The sequence below is a fragment of the Penicillium malachiteum genome (genome assembly GCF_028827825.1).
Source record: "Penicillium malachiteum strain IBT 17515 chromosome Unknown utg000001l:1.0-8184562.0:1.0-8186909.0, whole genome shotgun sequence".
NCBI classification, from domain to species: Eukaryota; Fungi; Ascomycota; class Eurotiomycetes; order Eurotiales; family Aspergillaceae; genus Penicillium; species Penicillium malachiteum.
The window spans coordinates 2,497,126-2,508,616 of NW_026643094.1; the positions used below are offsets into that span (position 1 = coordinate 2,497,126).

Consider the following 11,491-nt stretch of genomic DNA (forward strand, 5'->3'; position numbering starts at 1 on the left):
GAGCACACTGGGGATCCATGAAAGACCCAGGGGCCAAAGAACTAAATTGATGCCTCCGAGCTAAATCGCAGACCACTACCACGACCCATCATTCCGTTATTACCATTCCCATTGCCGTTACCATTGTTCACTCCAGGACTTGTAGGACGGCTTGAAGCAGCCCATTTGGGACTCCGAGGCTGCGTGCTAGTAGAGCGGGTAGAAGGGCGATTTTTGCGGATGTCGCGTAGCTCTTCTTCTTTCTTGCGTAGGAATTCATCGCGAGAGGCAAGCGTAAGTTCCAGTTCAGCGATTCGGTCAAGGTGAATTGTTGAATCGCTTTTGTTGGTGACTTCTCGTAGTTGGGCTGCATTGCCCTCAACCTTCCGCTTGAGAGCCACATTCTCAGATTGAAGTTGACGGAGTTCGTTTCCAGCTTGAGCAGCAGCATTAGAGGCATTCTGGTACTGTTCACGAGTGTAGTCTGATTGGTTGCGTTCGTATTCGGCCTTGCGCTCAAGACCTGAAACTTCTTGAGTCAATCGTCGAATCTCCTCCCGGGCTGTCTCGAGATCAGCCAACGTGCCACCACCATCCTTGAGTTCTTGGCGAGCAGCTCCGAGCTCGATGTTCAGCTGAGTTCTTTCCTCCTTCAACTTAGTAACATCATCTCTAAACTTCTCCACTCGTTGTTCCAGAAGCTTTCGAGATGCAGCCGCCTCATCACGCTCTACCCGAGTCTTGTAAAGGTCACTCGTCCGAGTCTCATAGCGATGCTGAAGAGTCCCCAGTTCCCTTTCCATTTCTTGGAACCGCATGTGCATTTGATTCAAATCATTTTGCAATTGCTCTTTTTCAGAGGCATGCGTGTTTTTCATTTGGACGATACTTTTCTCCAGAGACTCCAGCTCGAGATTCAAGCTTTCACTGGGCCCCTTAGTAGATTGAGTGAGTTGAGCAAGTTCTGGAGTGTCGACTTTAGTGCGTTTGAATGCAAGGTCATCTTGACCATCCTCTGACTAAAAGGATATTAGTTTCCAGAGTCATAAATAGTATGAAAGTAAAAACTTACCAATGAGCGCTTTTGTGCTACACCCTGTGATTCATCAGACGAAGATGTGGATGATTCAAGCTCATCAGAGGATACAAAATGCAAAGGCTCAACTGATGGAACCTGCCACTGTGCGAAGTTATGGAGCAAGTAGTTGAGGATCTCCTCGGCATGTTCCGGCACACCCAGTGCATTATCTTGGAGGTCGCCGACTTCATCATGGAGGCGAGCGGTGTATTGCAAGAGCAATCGCAGGCGGTCTGTCTCTGGCAAATCTGGCAAACAACGCTCAATGTGCTCACACGTGTTGGCTACGATGAACCAGATAACAGGAAGAAGATCATTATTGCGGGTAAAAGTTGTTCGAATATGTTCCACTGACGGACTCTGATGGTGGAAAGCTGTGTCAAGCGCAAGGATTGCAGATGGTGCCTTGAAAAGATCTCGAACACTCTCATTCGAATGGACGCCAAAGCTCAGCGGACCTTTGACCAACGAAACTTCTAGGTTTCCACCTAGCTCTTCCCGAGGTCGTGTGTAGGTAAACCCTTTGCCACGTAGGTAACGCTCAACAATTGATTGTTTTTTATCGTCTTGGACCGCCAGAATAACATGGAGCTCATGGGTACTCGCAATATCAATCAAATTCCCCAGTAAAAGGAACTTCGTGCTTGAATACTCCGCCCAGGAAGTCTGTCTATCAAGGTCTGACTCCGTCTCCACCAAATGATGGGAAATGTTGAGATCTGGATGGATGGAAACGTTGTTCAACTGAGCAATGACTTCGTACATCTTTGATTGCATTTCCTTTCGCTGAAACGTAACAAGGTTAGTTTAGTTCATATTAGATTCCAGGTCACCCTTACCTGGAGATTGGAAGCCTGGGAGTTTTGGCTGCCAAGAGCTAAAAAGTCCTGCACGGCCGCAGCAGAATTTGTCAAGACACGCTCATAATCATCTTTTACCCTTGAGTCCATGGGCAGAATCACCGCAAACTCAGATGGGCCAAGACGGAGGGACCCTGGCTGAGACTCATCGGCAACACCAACGGTCAATGCACTAGGTTGAATGGTCTGCATTCCAGCCTCGATGTGACCGAGATGAGTTGGCTGCAGTAAAGGTTCCGGGTGGCCATGGTGCACCGCAGTGTGAGTGTGTGCCATATTGTCGCCTTCAGTTCGTACACTCAACGGAACTGTTGTCTCAGGGAAGGACTTTGGTGCCACCGCGTCAACATCCCCTCCAGAAGATGGTGTCTGGCTAGCAGAGACGGGTGGTGCCGCTTGCCTCAGGTGGAACTGTTTGTCTTCCATGCTGAACCATATGACTCTGGTGGAAAATATGCAGGAGCTTTCACTGAGACAGAAAACGAGGGAAAGCTTATGCACAGGTTGGCTGTCCAGCAAACTCTATGGCAACTGGAGAAGCTTTCGAGGGACAGGTAGAAGGAATCAAAAGGGGGGAGAGGGAAAAGAGAGGCGATAAAAGTTTAGAAAGTCTAGAGACGCAAAATAAATGGCAAGTGGGAATTCTCGGCGACCCAGGTATCAAGGTTTAGCAATAGGCATCGATGATAGATGACCAAAGCGATACAACTCAACCTTGGTTGATTGCGGTTGTGGGTTCAATGTCACGGCTCAAATGTTGAAGTGCTGAATCATGTGTTGGTTGTCTTTCTAATGAGATAGAAAATTGATCAAATTCTCAAGTACGTCAAAATGAATGAGCCAGCAGCTCAGAGTTGACCGTGATTCTTGAAACTTGAACTGGTGGCTATGAGATTAGAGACCATACAGCAAGGTGTTGTGAATCTTGTGATTGCGGGTGGGTCGGTGTACAAGGAAGGAAAGAGGTACATGTCATTGTTTACAGATAAGCATCCATACCTTTATTATGCCTTCTAATTTCGGTCCCAAACACGCAGTTTGCAGAATGACGGGTGATTTAGGACTGGATGTATAGAAGAGGGTTGGGTGATCCGAGTCGCGGCGGTGATGAAGCTCAGACACGTGATAAGTACTATTATCGATAACAGATAAAGCGATAACAACCTCACTAATCAGGACTAGCGCGATCCTAGATCTACATTGTTGGAGATCATGACGGATTTGCCTCCCTCGAGGGCTCTGTAGTTTTATTCTCAAAGATGAATAAAAATCACAAAAAGATAATGCATTCAAATTACTTCATTATCTCGGCAATGTTTTTTGAACCTCAAATTTGGCCATGACTACATAGTAGTCATCCTAGTATGTAGTAAAAATGTAGGGTGCTTGTGCAAGTTTACACCTGGGCAATACTAACTTGAATATGTGAACATTTGAACATTAACGTCATCGATGGCACAAGAACATTGAAATCTAACTAGCCCTGGAGTAAATCTATATTTAATCTAAATGAAGTGTGATTATATTACCATTGCTCCTCCTGCTCCTTTTTCCAGCTCCCAAAATCAAACCCCAGTGCAGTAAGTGTCTTTATCTCACTGCGTTGATCCTCCTTCTGGACGAATGCCCATCTAATATCAGGAAACAATGCTTGCATCCAATGTTCACGATCTCCCCAGCATGTTCCCAATTTTCCCTTTCCATCGTTGATCAATCCAGGGCGGGCTTCAGCTGTGGCTGCCCAATTGTATAGATGGTTCAAATAGTCTGCATCCATGGGGAAAGGAAGAACATGAAAAGCCTTGCCCTCTCCTTTTTGTGAGATTTCACGTGCTTCTGCTTCTCTCATTACCCTATGTTCTGGGAGGTGTATCCTTCCTGACCATACCCTGGAGAAGACCGAAGCTTGATTTTCTGCCATGGGAAATGGAATCACCCTTTGTGAAAGCATAGGAAACGCAAGAGTGGGGTGATCGATGAAAATTAGTTGCTGATAGACATTCATTGTACGCCATCCGTGGGTTATGAAAGATGGCTTGATGGACTCCAAGAATGGGAATGAATAAAAATAGCCTGTACAGAAAACAATAGCATCAACTTCCTTCTCGATGTGGCCATCTGCGAACTGGACGGCTCGGTCATATTCTGAAGGAGTGAGGAAGGAGACAATCTCGGAATGGATAATCTTATCAGATGGCACCAATGCAGCTAAATATGATTCGGACTTCTGAGAGACAATGACTTTGCCTTTGCTGGACTGGTTGATCTGGGCTCCAATATCAAGACCCGATGCAGAACTCCCCACCACAATGACCTTCTTACTGCGAAATTCTTCAGCGGAGTCATAGAATTTCGAGTGAGATATCGCTTTAGGATATGGTCTATCCCAGGCTTCTATTCCTGATATTTCTGGAATATATGGAACGGCGAAGTGGCCACTGGCAACAACCACAGCATCATACATAGATGTTGTTTCAGTTCCAGTGTGCAGGTTCCTTGTGGTAAGATCACATGTACTGAGCTCAGGGTTTTTGAGCTTCACATCCTTGACTTGTTGTATCAAATTTGATGAGGTCTTTAATGTTCTGCGAATAATCTTCCAAATAGCGTCTCACCGTATGGTGCTTGGGGAAAAGCTGAGCCTCTTCCGGGAAAGGTTGGTCAGAATACCGCATCAAGTCTTTTGGTATATTTGTTTCCGGCTCAGCGTATAACGGCGAGACAAAATTTAACTCGCTCGTCCCCTCAGGTTGGTTGGTCCATATAGGCTCCTGAACGGGCTCATGCGGATTCAAATGTGGAACTGTGGTGGACATGCCAACCTTCAAAGATCGAGGAGTATAGTTCCAGACACCCCCGACTGAGCTTTGTTGCTCATATACATCAATCTTTTCAAAATATCTTTCCGCCAGGAGGTATCTATTCTGTTGGTCAGCAACATATTGCCTAGAATGTTGAATTGTAATCGAGATCAAAGCCTCAGCGTTCGTATTTTACAGCTGCAAGGCCAGAAGATCCTGCTCCGATTACAGCCACTCGTCGAACAGGGTTGGTGAGTACCATCATATGATAATTTAACCAAAAATTGAGATATGTTGTAATGCTTACCAGGAGGAGTTATGTTGAAGAAGCGGAGAAGCAAGTACTTGCACCATAGTGGAGCGAGCGGTGGAGCTTATCAGGGAAGTTCATTCAGTCTTTGTTGGAAGATACATTGATGTCAAGATGTTGTATTGAAATTTCAAGTCTAGAGAAACAAACAATTGACTCTTAAAGGAGCCCAAAAAGGCACTCTCAAACAAACCCTGTAACCTTGGAAAGCTGTAAGAATAGTTAGTTAACAGAGTGTCGATGCCCGATTATTCAGGTGCAAGGTAGGTATTGGCGGAACATAACTTTTGATACTAAATTGGTCTAATACCTGTATTATTACCATTGTATTACTCGGGCGAGCTGCATCCCGTAGCTCTCAGTTCTTGTCGCACTTGCGCCTCTCTACTCTCGTGCCTCTCACCTTCTCTGCTCTCGTGCCTCTACTTCTCGACCTAAACCCCCTTTGCATGGGTCCCTCTCTCCGGTATGCATAGTAAAGTGCGTTGCTGATGTTTGACGGGAAATAGCCGGCTCAATCATGGATGCAGCCGACCAGTCTTCGATACCGACTGCGTTGTCGCAACTCACCAAGGTTCCGATCGCGCAGTTGGCACCTACTGTGGAGCAGATTGAGGAAAAATGCATCGACGCAACAATCACCCTTATCTGGCCATATTCTTCTGTCAGACAATCTCTCAGCCTTTTGCTTTCTGAGCCTGATTTTAGCCTCCGCAGTTCGCATGGTACAGTGAAGGCGACATTCCATGGCCAGGCTGCAGAGAAGCTCGCGGCATCTCGTGTTGGTATCTATGAAAATATTCGCCTTTCGTTAAGGGGCTCAAAATTTGTTGCAAATGATTCAGCAGAGACATCTGAAAGTTACATCGCGTGGGAAATACACTTCGAATCGGCACTGTCCCTAGAGGTGTGTTAAGCTCCAGAAATGCTTCGCAGTTCCATATACTAACTTTCCGATATTCTAGATCAAACGAACACCAAAAGACTCCGAGTCGTCCGTCATATTCATCGAGCATGATGATCCACAGCCAGAACCTGAACCCGAGCCCGAAAAGCCTCCGCCCTCAACTCCCCGCGTCGTGACCCAGGAACAAACTACGTGGGAATCGCCAGCTTTTCTCCGTTCCGGTTCAAACCATTTCGGTGGTCTCCTACGTTCTTCACTCGGAATGTCTGCAGAAGAAGATGGCTTTGTCCCTGGTAAAGGAAGAAAACGTCCGAGATACAGCTTGCAACGGGATGACTGGCATCTTTTAGATGAACCTACAGACCCACAGCAGGTTGATGAGCCTGCCCTAGATTGGTGGGAAACAGATCCCTGGGAAAAGGCTTCGGAAACAGAGTTAAACCATGAGGAGACAGAAGATATTCCCAGCACCTTGCCCGATAAAGACGTTGTGGTGGACAATCAAGATGCTATGGGAGAAGAAAGAAATGCCGAAATGGTGTCAAATCAAGACGAAGAGATGGAGGTCATTCCTGGTAGTTTGCCCCAAAACGACGTTGGCATGGAAAATGAAGATGCCATGAACGATGATCAAGGAAATGTTGAGACAACGTCTCGAGAAGCTTCGCCCATATTCGTCAAGCCCTATCTTGACTTTTCCGGGGACATTTTCCAGACACGTTCCACGCAAAACGATAATGTCCTAACTGAGCCGAAGACAACCGCTTTTCAAGATCGCTTGATCTTAGCATCCCATCTGCCTACAGATACACCTCAACTCCGACCAATACCTTCTCCCGGTCTTCCGATCCCGTCGCCAATTGTATCAGATTCGAATGATAATCAAGGTTATTTTTCAGGACTGCACAACGTCACCGAATCTGTGTCTTTAGAGGCCAATCCTATCATCACTGCGCCAGAATCAATCTCATTCTCAGCCCCCTCCCCTGGGTCTCCGCCGCGGTCAACTTCAATGGTTGCTGACCCTGTTCGGATGGCGCAAAAGGACGAATCCATCTTCACATCAACCAATCTGGTCACCAGCCAGCCCGCATCGCCTATCGTTGAAGAGCAACGAGAGTTGACTGGAGGGTTGGTCCTCGATCAGACTGAAGCATTGATTTCATCCGAGTCTGTCGAGGACATTGGGGCAGTTGGAACTGTCTCCGCTAAAGAACCTATTGAAGATAACTTTTCTCCACACGACATAAATCAAGTCCCAATCCAACCAGCGGAGCTTGAGCCGATGACTGAAGAGATAGAAGATCCAGTGGACACTGAAATGGGCGACGCAGAAGCTTCTGCGCCTGAAGCTGACTCCGAGAATGCTCAGGAAGAATCCGATATTGAGCAGAAGGGTCTGGAAGTTTTATTACAAGCACATGATACCTTGGATGCAGAAGAGGCTCTAAGACCCAGAGAAGACAGGGTGGAAGAAGATGTTTCAGATGAAGAAGTTTTAGAAGATAATGCTTCCGATGTATCTCAGACCGAGATGTATCATCGTCGCCGTGCCAGCTTTAGTGAAGATGAAGGTGTCACAGACAATGAGGAAGCTATTTACGACGAGGAAAATGAAGACTCAACGACATACTCAGAACCCCAAGACGAATATGAGGAAGATGAATCCCAAGCGAATGATAGTGAGAGCGGACGGGAGGATTTACCAAGGACGCCTGCACAGCCCGAGGTGATCGTGTTGGATAGTGATAGTGAGGATGAGTCTAGCCACAATGGTCCGGCAATATCCCAATATATGCAGGTGGGACATGCAACATGTCGCTCTTCTTCTCCACAATCTGAAATGAATGAATCGGTTGCAGATGTGCGACCAAGACATTCATCGTCAGAAGCCGAACAATCTGAAATGGATGAATCGGTTGCAGACGTGCCACAAAGACAGTCACAGTCAGAAGTTGAAGAATCCGATGATGAGGACGAAGAGGTCAATGAAGAGGTCGATGAAGAGGTCGATGAAGAACTCGGAGAAGAAGTCGATGAAGAAGTCGATGAAGAAGCAAGCCCCTTGTATGGTGAGTCGGAATCTGAAGGTGAAGAAGATTCAGAAGCCGATAAGCCTGCTGTCTTCGGCCAGTATGACCGAGTTCGCGACAGTGACAAAGAAGACGAATCGTCAGTGGACGTTCTTGCACGAGATCACTACTCAGCACGATATTCCAGTCAACGTTCTTCTGTGGAGGAAGGTGACGATCAAACCACTGCTCCAGGAACCGAAGCTGAGGCTATGTCATCCAAAGGATATAATTCCGAGGACGTTATCAAAACCAGCACCAACTCAGAATCGGTCATTGATCTGGACTCAGACGAAGATGAAGACCAAGCCCCCGAAGCTAGGGAATCTACCTTTCCTCGAGAAGATTCGGCACCAGCCAGTCGGATTGAGAAGGCTTGGTCTACGAGAACCATTGACATGTTAGATGGAGCCAACGACCAGGATCTAGACGAATCTGTATCTTCTCAGAAAGCGGACGCCCAAGCTGAAGACAAGAACATCCAAGTCACATTCGAGGAGTCTACTGGTAAACAACTGTTGAACCCTGATCCCACACAAGCATCTAGTGGCTTGCGGCCTGCTGTCCAGATCGACAATGATGTAGAGGCACCACCAGAAGAAGACACTGAGGAACTTTCCATGGCCCCAGATTTCTTGTTGCCCCCGACTTCAGGCCTTGCAACAAATGTCACAGACCCAGTTGAACAAGCTGCGGTTTTGTCGCATCTTGAACAGGCGCAGATATCCCAAGGTATACCAGATGAGCATCACGCCGGCTATCCGTTAGTCGTCGTTCCCTCAACTGAGACCCGTTCATTTGATGAACAGCCACAAGCTGCACGAGATAAATCGCCGGATACCACTACTGCCGCCCTTAGCCAGCTTCCATCTCCAGACCGTCATGCCCATGGATTGCGGAGCAAGCTGTCTTACTTCGCACCTCTCGCCACACTCATCGACCATTTTGGGGCTTTGGTAGATACCGTTTCAATTGTGCATGAAATATCACCAATTGCCAAGTCAACCTCTGGCTCCAAGGACTATTTCATGACCATTCAACTTACCGATCCATCCATGGCTGGGACTGTTCTCCAAGCTCAAATATTTCGACGTTACAAGTCTGCAATGCCTACACTGGCGGAAGGAAACGCTGTGTTACTTCGCGATTTCAAGGTTCGCAGTTATGACCACTCGATGGTGCTGGTCAGTGTTGAATCCAGCTCGTGGGCTGTCTTTGATGGATCTGGACCGGATGCACAAGTAGATGGTCCACCGGTCGAATATGGCTCGGAGGAGCGGGCTTATGCATCTGGTTTGCGGAACTGGTACAGTGAAGTCGGTGCAAGCATGGTCGCTGATCACATGCTTCAAGTATCCATCATGAGAGATAGCATGGACAGAGAGGGCAGCTCTGTTCTCAGTGAAACTGGAAGCCTTGAATCTCCATCTCGCGACGTTCTAGCATCGACTCGAGGCTCACGACGCCGCAGAAGCCACCGCCGAGTTACTATCCATGAGCTACGAGATGGCCGACGCTACGCTGAAGTTGGATCACCGAGCACCAAAGAAAGTATCCATGAATTGCGTGACGGTACCGTCTATGCTAATCAGTGAGAGAGACAACATCACTTGAAGTTTGTCATCCATGCACATGTGTGTTCTATCAATTCCATAGGAGGCTCTCAACTCGAAAAAACTTTAACCTCTATACAATCCTCCCTCCTTAATATGTACTACTCACCTTTAATATGTTCGTAGGTAGTATGCCAGATGTACAAGAAATCCACCATTGGCAGTATCACTCACATCTTAGATGTCTTTTCCTCGGGATTGAAATAGTCCTTACTGACAGCCGCTTGAATCAACTGGTTCGCAATTGCCGTAGGCGGCGGCAGTCTCAATCCACCCTTATAATCGGGTCCAGCGGGACTGCTCAGATCACTAGTTCCAATACGAAGCGCTTCCTGCACTTCCTCGGCATCGAACCACCGAGCATCTTCCAGCTCGGGGTCATGTTCCAAGTGAATCTTCTCATGGGCAGGCTCGCTCACCTGCGCAATGGCACCAATCATCAAGTTTGCGGGATAAGGCCATGGCTGCGATGAATGGATCACGACTCGCGAGAGCGTCACACCAGCTTCTTCCCAGACCTCACGACGCACGGCATCCTCAATCGACTCCGCCGGCTCGATAAATCCGGCCAGTGTGGAGTACCAACCTGGCGGGTAGCGCTTTGACCGGCCCAGGAGAACACGCTTACCATCCGCAGAGAGAACTGCCACGATGATGGTGGGATCAGTGCGAGGGAAAGACAGGTTTGAGAGAGTGGTGCGGGTCGTGCAGGCGGAACGGTCCGCAGATTGGCCTTGCGCGGTGCGTGCGGCGTCTGTGGGTGGGCAGGCACGTTTGGTTCCTGCATTGACGGAGAGAGTGGGATTTCCACAGGTACCGCAGTAGGTGTTGCGGTTGTTCCAATCAACCAGGGCACGGGACTGCGCGTAAATAGCGGCTATGATGCACCGGTCAGTTTCTTGTCTCTAAACCCCAGGTTCTATACTTAGCGGGTTGACATACCTTCATCAGCAGTAAAAGTTGACACAACTCTTGCCTGATAGAACGACAGTCCCTTTGCCTCCATTGCGCTGATCACATCTTTTGCAGCGGCCTGTTGCTCTTCCGAGCCCTTGGGAGTAATATCGACAGCGAAGAATGGGACTCCGGAGTAGATCTTATAAGACAGGCTATTCTCTTTACGGCTCTCGTCCAGACCGAGGAAGATCAAGCTCGGGTTAATCTTCCGCGAGTCAAAATCCTTGATCATGTCTTCTTCAGATTGATCATAGATATCCTGCGGGATAAGCTTGCGAAGCTCATCATACTTGGCGTAGTATAACTCGGCGGGGGACCGGGTAAGCGGAGCGAGGTTGTTTAACAGAACGAATTGCGTGAACGGGTGCTTCAGGGCCGTGGAGATAAATGGGTGATCATCACGCAAGAAAGATAAGCGGTTGATTGGGGAGCCTGTGTGATATTTAGTTCCCATCCAAATTCTGCTCTTGACGATATTTGTCTCGAGTGCTCTCTCTTTCTCTCATCCCCTCGGCATATCCATACTGGAGAAATAGTTCACCGTTTCCCGGCCGAAGCGTCGCGATAACATTGATTCCGCGAGCGTATGGGCAGGAACGGGGATCTGGGACGATGCAGTCATTCTGATATGATCTATTTGATGCAAGGGGATATGTACAATCGATCAAAGCAAGCAAGGGACCGAAGAAGAATGCGATTGCGATTGAATTAATCAGCGGGCTGCTCCTGTGGCGCGTAAGCCGATAACTCAATATTACGTCGGACTTCCACCAATTATACTGCGTGAGGGGTGTATTCTATGTAATATACAGTAATTTGATTACAAATTCCTAACCCCGCGCCTCGGCTTTGTAGCAGCGAAATCAGGAAACTTGAAGTTATGTACGGACTTGGCTAGAGACTCAGTGCTGTAT

At 47.8% G+C, this 11,491-nt stretch overlaps 4 protein-coding genes across 4 annotated transcripts; 1 reads left to right on the forward strand and 3 right to left on the reverse strand.

The window, feature by feature from the left end:
* Nucleotides 1-41: 41 nt before the first annotated feature.
* Nucleotides 42-2,343, reverse strand: N7483_000932 (uncharacterized protein; the record flags this gene model as incomplete). Its single annotated transcript, XM_057084370.1, has 3 exons — nt 42-998; nt 1,052-1,843; nt 1,897-2,343. The coding sequence occupies 3 exons, from the start codon at nt 2,341-2,343 to the stop codon at nt 42-44; spliced, it is 2,196 nt and encodes a 731-aa protein (XP_056950519.1).
* Nucleotides 2,344-3,442: 1,099 nt separating this feature from the next.
* Nucleotides 3,443-4,980, reverse strand: N7483_000933 (putative flavin dependent monooxygenase; the record flags this gene model as incomplete). The annotated part of the gene is made up of 3 exons (XM_057084371.1): nt 3,443-4,492; nt 4,533-4,841; nt 4,915-4,980. 3 exons carry the CDS (start codon nt 4,978-4,980, stop codon nt 3,443-3,445), a joined length of 1,425 nt encoding a protein of 474 aa, XP_056950520.1.
* A 568-nt stretch (nt 4,981-5,548) lies between these two features.
* N7483_000934 (uncharacterized protein) lies at nt 5,549-9,602 on the forward strand (the record flags this gene model as incomplete). Its single annotated transcript, XM_057084372.1, has 2 exons — nt 5,549-5,935; nt 5,994-9,602. 2 exons carry the CDS (start codon nt 5,549-5,551, stop codon nt 9,600-9,602), a joined length of 3,996 nt encoding a protein of 1,331 aa, XP_056950521.1.
* Nucleotides 9,603-9,790: 188 nt separating this feature from the next.
* Nucleotides 9,791-11,199, reverse strand: N7483_000935 (NAD(+) diphosphatase; the record flags this gene model as incomplete). Its single annotated transcript, XM_057084373.1, has 3 exons — nt 9,791-10,497; nt 10,563-11,009; nt 11,103-11,199. The coding sequence occupies 3 exons, from the start codon at nt 11,197-11,199 to the stop codon at nt 9,791-9,793; spliced, it is 1,251 nt and encodes a 416-aa protein (XP_056950522.1).
* Between the last annotated feature and the right edge of the window lie 292 nt (nt 11,200-11,491).